At 37.4% G+C, this 17500-nt stretch overlaps 1 protein-coding gene and 1 long non-coding RNA gene across 6 annotated transcripts in view; one reads left to right on the top strand and one right to left on the bottom strand.

Moving 5' to 3' along the window:
- Positions 1-7714, bottom strand: part of LOC106875473 (tubby-related protein 4) — a 680107-nt gene extending 672393 nt beyond the window's left edge. For all 4 annotated transcript variants that reach the window (XM_014923630.3, XM_014923632.3, XM_014923631.3 and 1 more), the window contains exon 1: positions 7457-7714. In XM_014923630.3, the coding sequence (XP_014779116.1) occupies positions 7457-7714 (258 nt within the window). The remainder of the gene's footprint in view (positions 1-7456) is intronic.
- Positions 7697-17500, top strand: part of LOC106875474 (uncharacterized) — a 13667-nt gene continuing 3863 nt past the window's right edge. The window contains exons 1-3 of one of the 2 annotated variants that reach the window (XR_016241147.1): positions 7697-7835; positions 11943-12041; positions 15734-15902. This is a non-coding gene — a long non-coding RNA (uncharacterized LOC106875474). Of the gene's footprint in view, positions 7836-11942; positions 12042-15733 lie in introns of both variants that reach the window. The other variant, XR_016241146.1, reaches the window with a different exon arrangement.

The following is a 17500-nucleotide window of genomic DNA, read 5'->3' as shown; positions in this document are numbered from 1 at the left end:
TGGGTGCCAATTTACGTGGCACCGGTATCTACCACAACTGCGATTTTGCTCAGCTTGATGCCAAAGGTCTTGGTCATTGCCTCTGTGAGGCCCAACGCTCAAAAGGAACTCAGCCACTTTGCCTCCATCAGGCTCAACATTCAAAGGTCTTTTATGTGCCACCAGCATGGGTGCACTTAGCTTGATGGGTCCTCTCAAGCACAGCACATCGCCAAAAGTATCGGTCACCAGTCATTACCTCAGTGAGGCTCAAAGTTCAAAGCTCATGCTTCACCACCTTGTTCCATGTCTTCCTGGGTCTACCTCTACCATAGGTTCCCTCAACAGTTAGAGATTAGCACATCTTTACACAGCTGTCCTCACCCATATGCAACACAGTTGTCTCTCTTGCACATCACATCTGATTCCTCTTATGCCTAACTTTTCTCTCAAGATGCTTACACTCTGTCAACATGCACACTAACATTGCATATCCAGCAAAGCATACTGGCTTCATTTCTTTCAAGCCTACACATATCCTTGGCTGTCACAGCCCATGTTTCACTGCCATGTAGCATAGCTGTTCGCACACAGGCATCAAACAATATGCCTTTCACTCTGAGAGATAGGCTCTTTGTTGCCCTCAGCAGTAGGAGCTCTCTGAAATTTGACCAGCCTGATCTTATTCTCACAGCTATGCTCTCGAAGCATCCAACTCCACTACTAACTTGGTCATCTTGATAATGGAAGCTATCTCTACCTCTAGCTTGTCCCCCTGTGCATTTTCAGCATTTATTGAACTTGTGCACCTTCCACATACAAAAGTTAGTTTCCCTGTTAATCTTCCTCTGATGTTGCTGCACCTTTTACGCATCCAAACCTTACACTGGGTGCATCTTATGGAGTTTCTTATCCACACGTTTTCTACAGATTGAGCAGGGATTTGTGATTTGTCTGCCTTCCTACTTACTACCTGAAGGGATTTGTAATTTGTCTGCCTTCCTACTTACTAAGACTTTGGTAGGTTAACTCTAAGGCCCTTCAATTCTAGGCATTGCTTCCATACCTGGAACTTCTCTAGTTCAGATAGTGATTCAGCTATAAGAGCAAGGTCATCAGCATAGAGGAGCTCCGAGGGGCAGCCTGTCTTGAACTCCTCTGGTATTTCCTGGAGGACTATCCCTAGTTTCCACATTGACCACCAGATAAGGGATAACGGGACTCTGTCAAAAGCTTTCTCCAAGTCAGCAAAAGCTAAGTATAGAGGGTTTATCTTTGGCTAGGTATTTCTCCTGCAGTTGCCTTACCAGAAATATAGCATCAGTTGTGTTTCAACCTGGCACAAAACCAAACTGCATCTCATCTAGATTAACGCTCTCCCTAATTAGTTGGGCTATGCCTCTCTCTGTAAGTTTCATCAGCTGATCCAACAATTTGATACCTCTGTAATCATTTCTATTTAAGGCATCGCCTTTACCTTTGTAGCAGTTGACTATGGTGCTACTACACCAGTTATTGGGTATGAATCCATCATGAACCATCTGATTTACAATACGGATGACTAGACCATAACCCACACCGCCAGATATTTTAACCATCTCAGTGGTGATTCCTGATGGGCCGGGGGCTTTCCATGTCTTCATATCCTTAATTGCTTTATCTACTAGGGTCCTGTCAATTCGAGTAACTGGTCCCCCAATTGGGTCAACATTTGATACATATATTTTATAAGCGTGTGTGTGTGTGTGTGTGTGTGTATGTGTATATATATATATATATATATATATATAATCAAAATAAACAACAAGGATATCCAGAGGTAATGCAGTATGATCGTTTCACGCAACTCCATTTAATTGAACAATGCAACCATTACATCAATTTAAATGCAGACCAATCTGCAGAAATAGAAGTTAATTAAATTAAAACAGATGGACACATTAGTATAATTTTGCCTAAAATCTCCAAGAAGTTAAGGAGATAGACAAAGAACATTGTTGCCCTTCCTTCCACTTAGAAGCTACTAAGTTATCAGGAAGAAAGCTTTCTTCCTGATAAGGCAAACATCTCAAGTCATATACATTATTATTATTGGAAAAAAGATTCAAAGTCTTACAGCTGTCTCTGGGATATTTCAGAGTATGGGATATTCCATTATTGGAGACAAATAGGGAAAATGAGAAGGGTATAGATTAATGAAAGGACAACATAGAGGACAGGAGTAAAGGAATAAGGAGATGAAGAAAGAGAAAAAAAAAAGGAAGTATAAAAGTTCACAGTTCAACTTTCCAATCTTGTAGAAATAAGTCCATAAGTCCTTAGGTCCAATCCTGCATAAATCCATGTAGGTTAAAGTTCTGATAGTGTAAATATCCAGAAAAAGCCTGTTGTACATGTGTTTGCATGTACATATGTGTAATGTAGCATGGCATTAAGATAAGGAAACTTATATAAGAGCATATATATATATATATATATATATATATATATATATATGTATGTATGTATGTATGTATGTATGTATGTATAGAGCTGAAGGAGGTGCAGTCAGCAAGGTGAGAGTTAATGAGTATAGCAATGAATTTAGCATGAAGGTAGGAGCAAATCAAGGCTCAGTCCTCACTCTCTTCAGTTCATTATAGTCCACTAAGTTATAACGGAGAAATTTAAAACCACCAATGGGAACTCCTCTACACAGATGGCCTAGTTTTTAAAGCTGAATTGGTAGTAGACTTAGAAAAGATATGCCAGACATGGAAAAAAACTCAGAATAGAGAAGCTTCAAAGAATACTTAGGAAAGGCAAAAGTATTAGAAGATAGGATCCTGATATCACCATGGAAATGGCCATACGTTGTACCCAATGTGAATTATGGAATATGAAAAAAGTGTACGTGCAAATAGGGCAATATGTATTAAGAGCACACATAAAATAGACACTATGTAGTGAACAGACAGCTCGCTAGAAATATTTGACAGCTTCTATTAACTAGGGTACCTAATTAGCATAGTATCTCAGAGTAAGAATTGGCTGGAAAAGTTCAGGGAGCTATTGTCTTTGCCAGTAACAAAGGACCTTTCCTTAGTGTGCAGGGCAGACTCTATGATGCATATGTACAAAGTACAATGCTGGTTGATGTTATGAAGTGGGCCTTTAACACAGAGTATTTGCAGAAACTAGAAAGAAATGGTGGAAGCATGCTCAGTAAAATGTGTAATATTAGTGTACATAAATGCAGGGGCACAAATAGGCTGAGAGAAAAACTGAACAAACAAAGAACTGGATGAAGTGAGCAAGAGAGAAGACTGCATTAGAATAGGCATGTGATGCATATGGAGGAGGACAGCTGTGTAAAGCAGTGTCACATGCTCAATGTGAACGGAACCTATAGACGAAAGACACTAAGGAAACTTCGGACAAAGTAGTGAAGGAAAATCTGAAGTTGCTGCACCTCATAGAAGAAATAATAAAAGACCACATTGATGGTAAAACAGATATTAAAATTTGTATATATGTATGAACATAAATATGTGTGTGTGTATATATATAAATATATATATATACACACATATATATATGCATATATGTGTGCGTGTGTAATGTGTTTGCATATATTTTGGTATATACGTTTATGAACACATATGCTTACAGATATGCATATGCATGCATATGTGTGTAGGTGTGAAAAAGTGAACGTTAAAACGATAACTATATATAATTACACACACATATATATATACACACACACCGTCAGAGCTACATTATTGCCCTCTTTGATAGCTTCTCATCCCTCTAATATTCCTATCGGTCAACCCTCTTAACACACATCCCTCTCATCACTCACCAGCCTATCATCCATGCAACTGTCTCGGTTACTCTTGCCTTTATCAATCACGTCTCTAGCAATGCACACTCTATTGCTCATCTCTTGATCACTCCCTCTTCTTCTCACACCCTCTATACTATGACGCTGATGTGACAAAGGATAGTAGTGGACATCTTTGGTTCACTGCACATTGCTTCCAGTGTAACTAGGATAAAATTGTAACTATCTGACCCACTCACCAACGCTACACACTCCCAACCTTATACTTATCACGTTAGCTTTCTCCCCACCTTGAGGTATATAATTAAGGATCTTCATCAGATGTTCATTTAGCCCATACACTTCATCTATGCTTAACCCTTGGTATTAAAATCTGACACTCAGATTCATTAGCTGACCCCTTGTTGTCTACCTCTCTCTCTCTCACAATAAAATACACCCAGGACACTCTGTCAAGTGCAGTGTTGGAAGTACTCTTCAGCTTTGTCTAAGATATAACAATCTCCCTAGTACTGATGCTATTAAAAACTGTGCCCAATACACTCAGTGGAGGAGTTCATGTTAGAAAAAGCACCCTGCTACAGAAACGAAGCCAAAACTGAAACTTATCAACAATTAGTAATCTGTTGACCCATTCAAGAGAGCAATGACAACCTGGCTAACCCAAACCTACATGGAAACCAAGAATACACAAACGCACATGTACATAAAGATATGTACATTCATATACATATATATATATGTATATATATATATATATATATATATATATATATATATATATATATATATATATGTATATGTATATATGTATATATGCATATATATATACATATATATATATATAAATATATATATATATATATATATATATATACACATACATGTGTGTGTGCGGACATATATATACACACACGTTTATATATATATATATATATATATATATAATTTTTATTCATTAAGATAGAAGAAATACATATAATTAAATATATATATATATATATATATGTATATATCCATATATCAAACATGAGAACCAAGACCATGTCATTTATGTCTATGCACCTGCACACAATTGTCCCTGGCAAATCTCTCCCCCACAACTCATCTTCCAAACACTCTTTCCACCACTCACTGCATTCCTCTCTCTCTATCTCCCACTGTCCATCTGCAATCTTGCAAACTTACCAACTGACTCACTCTCTGCACCAATCCTCTGCACCACTCCTATTTACATTCATCTCCTTGTACCTTGAGGGTAAACTCTGACACATCTTCACCACTATCTTCTCTCGACACTCTTTTCTGTTTTCCAACCGGGGTAGACATGTATTTCCACTACAGCAAAATACCTTTTTCAGTTCCTCTATCATACCTCTCATCAACTGGTACAAAGCTAACTCCCTGAATTCTACTCTCCCTCAGAGCTGCAGGGTCATGCCTTGCAAGTTACTTGGTGACCATGCCAGTGCTGGTGCCACATAAAAAGCATGCAGTACACTCTGTAAAATGGTTGGTTTTAGGAAGGGCATCCAGCTGTATAAACCAAGCCAAAGCCAATAGTAGAGCTTGGCACAGTCCTCTGACTCATCAGCTCCTGTCAGACTGTCCAACCCATGCCACTATGGAAAATAGATATTAAATGATGACGATGATGACGTGTATATACAGCTACATGTGTGTGTGTGTGTGTGTGTATGTATTTAAGTGTGTGTGTTTGTGTGTATATATATATATACATATGTGTGCATATACATGTGTGTGTGAGTATATATGCACATATATGCATGCATGCATATATATATATATATATATATATATATGTATATATATATATATATACATATTTTTTATTTTTTCACTTGTTTCAGTCACTTAACTGTGGCAATACTGGAGCTACGCCTTGAAGGATTTTAGCCAAGCAAATAGATCCCAGGGCTTATTTTTTAAGCCTAATACTTATTTTATCAGTCTCTTTTGCTGAACTGCTAAGTTATGGGAACATAATCACACCAACTCTGGTTGTCAAGCAGTGATGGAGGGGGGGGACAAAGACACACATACATACACAAACACACACACATACATACACAATGGACTTCTTTCAGTTTCCATTTACCAAATCCACTCACAAGGCTTTGGTCAGCCCAATGCTATAACAGAAGACACTTGTCTAAGGTGCCATGCAATAGAACTGGACCCAGAACAATGTGGGTGGGAAGCAAGCTTCTTAACACACAGCCATGCCTGCACCTATATCTATATATACACACACACATATATATATATATATATATACATGTATATATATAACATGTATATATACATATATACATATATATACATATATATATACATTTATACTTATATGGGAAGCAAGCTTCTTAACACGCAGCCATGCCTGCACCTATATCTATATATACACGCACACATATATATATACATGTATATATATAACATGTATATATACATATATACATGTATATATACATATATACATGTATATATACATATATATATATGCATTTATATATACATTTATACTTATATATATATATATATATATATATATATATACATATATATATATATATATATATATACACATATATATACATATACATACATATATATATATATATATACACACACATACAATTATATACATATATACATGTACATATATAAATATACATTTATACTTATATATATACATATACATATGATATACACATACATACATATATACATACACATATATATACATATATTATATACACACATATATATACATATATACACCCATCACTCACAAGTATGAGCATACTTTCGCAGTGTTAGCTGCCCAATGTAGTCATGAGGAGACGCAGACACCTTCCTACCCTTGTATTTGCAGAACATCCAGGATGTGATGGAGGACGAAACAGCAACAGCAGCACTGGGATGGTATGGGCGATTTTTTCCGGAGATTTTTTTTTTTTTTTCTAAGAAGCTAACTGAATCTCGGTGGGATTTGAACTCAGACCTTCAAGTAATATCACACAAGAATCTGATACTCTAACTACTCTGCCAATCACCACCTTGTGTGTGTGTGTGTGTGTGTGAATAAATCATACATTTAGTTAAGACGGAAGGGAACGTTGAAATATATTTGGCTGTTATTTCTAGCATGTCAGATAAACGCAGAAAGGTTTCTCGTTGTCAGGGCAAGCATACCTATTGATGATGTCCAAACCCCATACCTGTTTTGATTTGAGGAGGCCTTTAATTGAAGACGCTCCTGGCATGACCACTCCTTCTTATATTTACCGTCCCCGGTTCTTCATTATCATATGTCATTTGTTTGTTTAGGAATAATTTCTTTCGTTAAGGGTGTGATCGAAGATTTAAAGAGAGCAACTTATCCCGTTGCGATGATACGATGCAGTGTCTATCGTGGATGGGTGTAGTGTGTGTGATTTTAGATGAGGCTGCAGTGCTCGAGTAACCGCATAGAGGTCTCTTGTTCGTTAAATCATCAAACAGTGATGGTCACACATAACGCAATCACGCACACACACACCAACTAATATAATACACTTCTTTTTCTTATAATTTTTTCAAAATGGAAATAAAAAAAGGAGAAAAGGCGGAGAGAATTTTCTAACTTACCTCGCTGCGATGTCCTCTGAGGTTAAAATTAGACCTGGTAGGTGCATCGTACTTCCGACAGTGACTTGTGGTAAAGGTAACTCCAACTACAGCACTGGCGTTGCCCGAAGCCAACCATCCCTCCATGTAATACTCTGCACGATTTAACTTCCAACAGTCGGCATCTGGAATGCCATCGGGCACTTTACCCATCCACGACAAACACTGCACAGTGCAGTCGCAACGGGTTGAGTTGTTCTGTTCAAAGTGAACATGCATATTTTCGGCTCACAAAACAGCGTTGACAACACCGTAACGGCTTTATGGTTTCAGCAAAAATACTTTTGGTGGCGGTTTGTGTGGGTTTTCATTTAAAAATATATAATCCCGATGGTGATCCGTAAGTATCGATCCTTGTCGATTTTCTTCTTTCAAATTCACTTATTCTTATTTGCCGTCTTTTAAAATATACTGTACATGTACAAAATACCACACCGCATCTACATATACACGTGCATATACATACATATTTATATACATACATTTATGTATGTGTGTATATATAAATATACACAGCTACAATATGTATGTATGTATGTATGTATGTATGTACGTATGTATGTATGTGTTGTGTGTATTATTTCAATGATTTATAACTGAATAAAAAACATTCTCTAACATTTACACACATATATACATATATTTTATGCATATGTGTGTTTTTTTCAGTTTGCACATATATATATATATATATACATATATATATATATATATATATATATATATATATATATATATATATATATATATATATATATGGACACACACACACAATTCCCGTGTATATGTATTATTTAGTACGAGAAATTATTTCTCTGACAACAATGTTTACGACAAACAATGTTTACAACATTGTTGTATGATTTATAAGAATCCTTTGACATTTGTGTTTCCTTTATATACCCTGTCTCAATAAACATCATCAGTTTGAAATTTCAGAATGATTGGCACTATCCATCTTTCCTTTCTTTCTTTCGATCAAAATTCTTTAGAATACTCAAACATATTTCAGGCTATGTGTATATGTGTAATAAACTAAAAGACAAGTTATTTCCAATGAAGGGCTGTTGTTTTCCAGCCTCACCCAGAGCTATTTCCCAACCATATTTTCCCCATGAAAATTCTCGTCTGTCGACATTTGACCAGAGGTAGAAGGAGGAGGAGAATGAAAAGAAATTTAATGCATTAGAGAATCTTGTAAAAAATTAAGAGAAACTTATGCATAATGGGTTTAATTATTGTTAGGTTAGGTTCTGTAACAAATACTGTAACATTTGGAAAATGTTGCTTTTTTTTATCGTATGAAAGAAGCTTAAACCATATCACAGGTTTGAGAAAGCATAAATATCTAAAATGATGTTTTATCGAATATCAACTGACTGAGACATCAGGGTCAGATTGTGAAGCAAGTTTGGGAGAAAAGTTTATGCTCATACCGGCTGGAGCATTGAGTCAGATTCCAGTCAATGGAGAAAGAGAGAGCCAAGTTACAAAATATAATCAAGAAAGCTTTAGTATGAGCTTACCACATGGCAGCTGACATCAGTTCGATCATTGACACTACAAACATGCACAAAAAATGCCAATCAAAATCACTGAAAGATTGATGAAAATACATGAGAAAACAAATCTTGATAGTATTACTAACCAGAAACCCACCTAAAATCCATACACGTGGTCTCTTAACAACTTTGTTTCTGCATTGCCATCGTTCACTTGCTACTCTCATCAGACTTGGCCTCCCTTTCACTTACACTCTTTGTGTAGCTCTCCCTATCCCTCTCCCTCTCATAGTCTTTCACTTGATCCACTTCCATCTAACATCTCTTACTCTACCTATACCTCCCTCTACACTATTACCTCCTTATCGTTCTACTTTCACTTTCCCCTGTATCGTATGCTACCGCTGATACACTGCATACACGCGTGCGCAGCAATCAGCCACCGAGGAGATGATATACAATAGACAGCTGAGAAGAATGGTGTATGCAAGCAACGGTTACTAACGACCCTGGCTAGAGTAATAAATTCTTAACGAAAAAAAAAGCACAAGACAAAAACAGCGCAGTGTATTCGATTAGCATACATTTTCTCCTGTTCAACATAACACTCGTACATACTCATTCATCCAGCCGATCATTTGCTTTCCGTTCAATTTTAAATATATTTCATTGGATACCATGGTTGCACCACTCACCGACTGAAACCTCTACGTCACAGTTGATCGACTCCAGCCTCAAACTGCCGCCGCTATAAACAGCTTCGTGTACAAGCCATCTTACACTGCATTCATCAGTCATAACTCTAAGGATGATGATGATGATGACGACAACAACGACAGCGATAATTCCGCTAACTGCTACCTGTTAGATGGTGTGCAACGGTTATCAATTGAACAGTGCAAGATATGAGAAACACTGCCTAACAGTCTTGTCATGGTAACAGCTATAATTTAACGTTGGATTTGACCAGTAAAAAAAAACAAGATATAGTGAAAACTAAGCGGACTAGCTAGTAGTGAAACGGATAAACAAAAGAACTAAGAAATCACGGGTGAAAAAGAAATTGGACGGACGGACGGACTAACAATCTTGACACGTTGATCAAATGAACGGACGGATGACAAGAGTTGATGGATGGAATTACTAGACTTAAAGCAAGCAATTAGATCTAGTTATATAATATATTTAAACAAGGTACACGTGTATGCATTTAGATATATGTAGTTATTTATATATGTATTATTCGAATAAGTATGTTACGTGATGGTGCTTTGGTACTCATCAGATTTCGATAAGAACTTTCCATAAGGCCGAAAATGTTCACAGCATTCAATGATTAAAAATTGTAATCGACGCCAATATTTCATAGCAGCATCAACAACAGTTGCAACAACAGCATCTGTATCAGTAGTTACAACTACAGCAGCAGCAGCGGTAGCTGTAGTAGTAGTAGTAGTAGTAGTAGTAGTAGTAGTAGTAGTAGCAGCAGCAGCAGTAGTAGTAGTAGTAGTGTTGTGTTAATGTTGTTATTGTAACATTACTATCAGCTGAAATCGATGAGTAGTTTATCCGGCTAACACTGTTGGTGGAACACACACACACACACACACACACACTATATATATATATATATATATATATATATATATATATATATAGCTACTAGTATATGAATATACTGTGTATGTGATTGCGCGCGTGTATATATGTGTTGGTGTGCGCGCGCGCGTACCAGAGTATATCTACATTTTCACACACGCATACAGACACACACAAACACACACTTCGCAATCTTTGATGAAGCTGGAATAATCACCAAAGAAATATGTGGAAAGTAATATTTTTTTTAAAAAAGGGGGTGTCAGTATATAAGGAGGGGGCGGGGTTAAAATAAAATAAAGACGTGCCAGAATCAGGAAAAAAAAAGTTAAAGAAAATGAATAGAATAGAGAGATTGTAGAAAGAAAAAACAAGCGACTAAAAGTGAGAAGTGATGAGATCAAAGACTGAGCTACTAGTACTTATCCCAACATCACAGTGACCAAAAGATTCTGCAACTGTAACAAGCACTATGTAACAACAGTTAAATTAACGGGCTGATGCAACTTCGATCTCGCCTTCTCTCTCTCTCTCTCTCTCTCTCTCTCTATATATATATATATATATATATATATATATATATATATATATATATATATATATATATATATATATATATGTATGTATGTACATATATATGCATGTGTGTGTATGTTGTGTGTGCGTATGTATGTATATGTATATATATATATAGTATATATATACACACACACACACACACATACATAAAAATAGACAAACAGGTTTCTCTTTATCCCGATTTATATCACATTGTGTCTTTTCTTCCCCTTCCCTCCCCTTTAGCATAACATTCCGTTATGTAGGAAGTATAACCTCACTATTCCTATCGTTATCTATTATTTATCTTCTTCCTATTTGGGTCTTCCACCTCTCTCTCTCTCTCTCTATATATATATATATATATATATATATATATATATATATATATATATACATGCGAATTCGCGCATATACATACATACACGCACTCGCACACATATACACACGCCGCCCACTTTCTTACAAATACAAACTCCAGTACGCTCAAACATTAAAGGAAATGCAAGCCAAGTGCTATTTTCACTTTCGTTTTAGCAGCTGCGTTTAGTTTTTATTCCATCTGTTTCTAACTGTCCTTTGTTTCTTGATTAATATCAGTGAATTCTCTTTACTTTGGGAGCGGGGGCATTAAATTTCTACACTCATATACAGTATGTATGTCTTGTCCATATATCTACTCAACCGATGATAAAGTCTGTATATCTTGCGTTATTTACAGCAGTTACGTCCCTTTACAGTCTGTGTTCGAATCTCACCGAGATCAACTTTATCTTGTATCCTTCCAGGGTCAATAGAATAAAAAGATTGCCTGAAAAATTGTCACCCAAGACTTTGGCAGAGAGACATCTTGTCAGGTGGGATATCCTAGGGTGATGAATCTTCAGGTAACAACGCATAGCGTCATTTGTTATTTATTTATTTATTTATTTGCAGGTGAGGCCAGGATTAAATCAGAACATTGAGTCATCGTAATCATTACCACGACTAGCGACAACAGTGACCACAACACCAAAATCACCACCATCGTTAAAACCTCTATCATTATCGCTACTACTACGACCACCAAAACCTGTACACCTACCACATCAACAACTACCAACACCATTACAACTGATAATATTCTTTTCTACTCTAGGCACAAGGCCCCGAAATTTTGGGGGAGGGGGCCAGTCGATTAAATCGACCCCAGTACGCAACTGGTACTTAATTTATCGACCCCGAAAGGATGAAAGGCAAAGTCGACCTCGGTGGAATTTGAACTCAGAACATAAAGACAGACGAAATACCGCTATGCATTTCGCCCAGCATGCTAACTTTTCTGCCAGCTCGCCGCCTTGACACCCTCCAATATTGGCACAACTATCACCAACAATAACAAGAACACTAATACCACAATAGCCACTACAACTACCACTGACACAAGTACCAACAGTAACAATCAAGTGATTCTTTATGCTGCTCACTCTGCTAGAAATAAGAGACAAATCACACAAAACTATCATAAATTGGGTAGAGAAAAATGGAAGGAATACATGTGGATATTTTGCAGTCGTTTCTAGAAAATTATTGTTGATTCAATTAATTTTAGAAGACAGTATTTTGTTATCCCTTATCTTTTACTTGTTTCACTCATTAGACTGCAGCCATGTTAAAATATAGCTTTGAAGGGTTTAGTCAAATAATTCGACTGAACCTGGAACCATGTGGCTGGGAAACAAACTTCTTCCCACACAGCCATGTGTATGTATGTATATGTGTGTATCAGTCCTCAGCCCCCTCCTATTTATTATAGTTCTCCAGGCAATAACACAGGAATTCAAGACAGGATGCCCCTGGGAGCTCTTCTATGCTGATGACCTTGCTCTAATTGCTGAGTCACTATCAGAACTAGAGAAGTTTCAGGTTTGGAAGCAAGGATTAGAATCGAAGGGCCTTAGAGTCAGCCTAGCTAAAACCAAAGTCCTAATCAGTAGGAATGTGGACAAACCACAAACCCCTTCGGGTAGATGGCCCTGCTCGATTTGTAGAAAAGGCGTAGGTAGAAACTCCATAAGATGTACCCAGTGTAAGCTATGGACACATAAGAGGTGCAGCAATATCAAAGGAAGGCTAACTAGCAAGATAGTTTTTGTATGTGGCAGATGCTCAGGAGCCATAAACACTGAAAATGTACAGAGAACAACTTCTGCCATATTCCAGGGAGAAAAACTAGACTTAGTTGAAAGCTTCCATTACCTAGGCAACCAAGTCAGTAAGGGGGAAGGGTGCACTGAAAGTGTAGCTGCTAGAATAAGAATAGCCTGGACAAAGTTCAGAGAGCTCTTACCTCTGCTGGTGACAAAGGGCCTCTCATTCAGAGTAAAAAGCAAACTGTATGACACATGTATACGAACAGCCATGACTACTGAGGACATGCGTAAGCTCACAAGGAATGAAGCCAGTATGCTCCGATAGATGTGTAATGTCAGTGTGCATACTCGACAGAGTGTAAGTACCTTGAGAGAAAAGTTAGACCTAAGAAGCATCAGTGATGGTGTGTGCAAGAGAGACAATTGTGCTGGTATGGTCATGTGGTGAGAATGGATAAAGATATCTGTGTGAAAAAGTGCAACACCCTGGCGGTTGAGGGAACCTGTGGAAGAGGTAGACCCAGGAAGACCTGGGATGAGGTGGTGAAGAACAACCCTCAAACATTAGGTCTCACCAAGGCAATGACTAGTGACTGAGATCTTTGGAAATATGCTGTGCGTAAGAAGACCCGGCAAACCAAGTGAGACCATAACCCATGGCTTTTGCCAGGGGTGTAGCCAGCCCACTTATGCGTACCTTTCCTTCATTGGACACTAAACTCTTCTTGCAAAGACCTGTTGAGGCAAGTTAAATCAAAATCGAAACTGAACCAAATTCGATAACTAGCACCCATGCCAACCTTTCCTTCATTGGACACTAAACTCTACTTGCGAAGACCTGTTGGAGCAAGTGAAATTGAAATCGAAATTGAACCAAATTCGATGACTAGCACCCATGCCAGTGGAGTGCTGACAGCACCGTCCGAGCGTGATCATTGCCAGAACAGCTGTCTGGCTTCCGTACCAGTGGAACGTAAATAGCACCATTTGAGTGTGATCGTTAGCAGCATCGCTTTACTGGCACTTGTGCTGGTGGTATGTGAAAAAAGATTCGAGCGAGGTCGTTGCCAGTGCCACTGGATGACCCCTGTGCAGGTGGCATGTAAAAAACACCATTTGAGCGTGGCCGTTGCCAGTTCCGCCTGACTGGCCCTTGTGCTGGTGGCATGTAGAAGCACCCACTACACTCTCGGAGTAGTTGACGTAAGGAAGGGCATCCAGCTGTAGAAACTCTGCCAGATCAGGCTGGAGCCTGGTGCAGCCATCTGGTTTGCCAGTCCTCAGTCAAATCGTCCAACCCATGCTAGCATGGAAAGCGGATGTTAAATGATGATGATGATGATGATATATATAAATAGCCTCGGGCCGACACCAAAGCCTTGTGAGTGGATTTGGCAGATGGAAACTGAAAGAACCTCGTCGTATATATGTACATGTATATATATATATATATATATATATATATATATATATATATATATATATATGTGTGTGTGTGTGTTTGTGTGTCTGTGTTTGTCCCTGCAACATCGCTTGACAACCGATGCTGGTGTGTTTACATCCCCGTAACTTAGCGGTTCGGCAAAAGAGACCGATAGAATAAGTACTAGGCTTACAAAGAATAAGTCCTGGGGTCGATTTGCTCGACTAAAGGCGGTGCTCCAGCATGGCCGCAGTGAAATGACTGAAACAAGTAAAAGAATATATATATATAACGGGAAAAAAAAATGGCGATGGAAAGTTAATAATTGCTTATTATTAACAGCAAATTGGTCATTTTCACTTACAGCCATGTTTATTAATACTCAGTAAACATTAAATTTACATTTATGCAACATGAATATAAACTATGTTTTTATATATACCTATTATTTTAAAGAAATTCATTCCCCCAAAATGCTAGGTATTGAATCTGTATTACCGTGCATGAAACCATCCATTCATGAGGTTAACACAACCTCTAATTGAATTTATATATATATATATATATATATATATATATATATATATATATATATATATATATATATATATATATCATAAATATATAGGGATTGACAGTAACCTGCTTCTCCAACATACTGAGAATTCAGAAATAGCAGTCAAAGAACTACTGATTTCAAAACTACAAATTACAAATTACAAATTTGTAGTTTTGAAATCAGTAGTTCTTTGACTGCTATTTCTGAATTCTCAGTATGTTGGAGAAGCAGGTTACTGTCAATCCCTATATATTTATGATTATAAATTTTTTACCGAAGAAGGTTTTTTCATACTGAGCTACCCGGCAAAATTGTTGATTATTAATTTTATTACTAATTGACGATTCCCTGCCCTGCATATCTATATATATATATATATATATACGCACATACACACATATATACATACACACACACACACATACATATATATATATACATATACATATATATATATATTTATAGGTTCAAAAAAAGAAAATGACAAAAAACGACAACGTGAGGACAGGAGAGAGATTGTGTTACTAGACGCTCAGGAAAGGAAAGAGAGAAAATATGACGTTTCGAGCGGAGCTCTTCGTCGAAAACAAGGAAAGTCCAAAGAAGGGAAAAAATCGCCACCGATGTCCACGAGGTTTTATTTATTTATTCATTTATTTATTTATTTATTCATGCATTTCAGCCAAGTGGCTGCGGTCATGCTGGAGCACCACCATGACTTTCTGTCTTTATGCTGTGCTCTCTTCACGTTCCTTGCATGGCTCTTCTCCTCCACCTGATATAGTCCAATCAAGAGTTTTGATGGCACATCTGGTGTATAAGAGAATTTGACATCGCTGCCCTAAACTGTGTCTCATTTCGAGCCATTGGTTCGTCTGGTATCGTGGAGAGGAAAGTGTCGAGTTTTGTTTTGAAGACCTCTATAGCCATGTCTTGCAGGTCTCTCAACTGTTTTGGCAGGGCATTAAAGAGCTGAGGTCCTCTGAAACCGAGGCTGTTGCAGTACCTTGTTCTTATATATATATATTGGGTCAACCCATAAATAATGCAATATTTTTATACTGCTTTTATTTTCAAAATCAAGATAAACAAAGTTTTTAAATCTAAAATATACTCTCCTTCACTTTCTACAATACTCTTCCATCTATCTGGTAGACTTGCAAGGCCCTTCTTCCAAAATTCACTTGTCCATGATGACAAATACTCCTCTAGTACTGTTCTTACTTCGTCTACAGAATTCATATTTTTTCCGTCTGAATGATTTTGAAAACTGCAGAATAAACGATTATCAGATAAGGCAATATCCAGCGAATATAGTGGGTGGGGCATCATCTCCCATTCAAACTGCTCCAGCGTTTGGAATTTCATCCTCACTGTATGTGGCCAAGCATTATCCTGATGGAAGAACACCTTTCGTCTTGAAACCAAAGGCAGCCGTTTTTCTTCTTGCACCAACTTAAGCCACTCAGGCTGATCACAGTAGATCTCCTTTGTTATCACATACTCCTTAGTCATTTCCATTATAGCTTTGAAAACATAGCTGTTAAAATCTAACTGCACTCTTCCAAACTTGCACTAAGAAAAAGGACAAGGTAAAATTACTACCTGCTTTTATAGCAAGTTGATGCAGGTAGTTTATCTCATCCTCTTCCAATTTTTAGTTCATGCAACTGGAAAAAACCACATTATTTATGGGATGCCCAATATATCATCAGTGGATCATATATCCAAATAAGAAGCACACTCTAAAGGATAGAGCAGTAATGTATTTACATGCAGTTAAATATATGTCCAGTCATAGAGTGGACCAGTGGTTTTGCATCCATAAAGCACTTAGCTTTATAGACAACTCATCAAACTCTTATGGCAGAGGGAATATAACCTCTCTTTAAACTGGAGGTAGAAAACCGTTATGGTCAGTTAATTTGTAAACAAAAAATGATACACAGTTGAGCTTTAAACAGGATGAGTTATATGCCTTAAACCAGTCTTCTGGACCAAAAGGGCAAACAGGACATCTCAGCCCTTAGCCTGTTTCCAGTCTGCAAGAACTTTTTCCAGTTCTAATTGATGAATGGGGAACCCATGCCTGTAGCAGGTAGCATTTGAAATGGGGGCAGGGATTATAGATCTCATGTCTTAAGTTTAGCATCATCTGAAAAATGGTTTGGCATCATCTCTAAAAATAGCCAAACAACTACTACTGCTGTCCACGGGAATGTATATAAAAGA

The sequence above is a fragment of the Octopus bimaculoides genome, chromosome 3 (genome assembly GCF_046866305.1).
Source record: "Octopus bimaculoides isolate indiv1 chromosome 3, ASM4686630v1, whole genome shotgun sequence".
Classification (NCBI taxonomy): Eukaryota; Metazoa; Mollusca; class Cephalopoda; order Octopoda; family Octopodidae; genus Octopus; species Octopus bimaculoides.
Note: the sequence above shows the minus strand (reverse complement) of the source record. Positions and strands in the feature narration are given on the sequence as shown.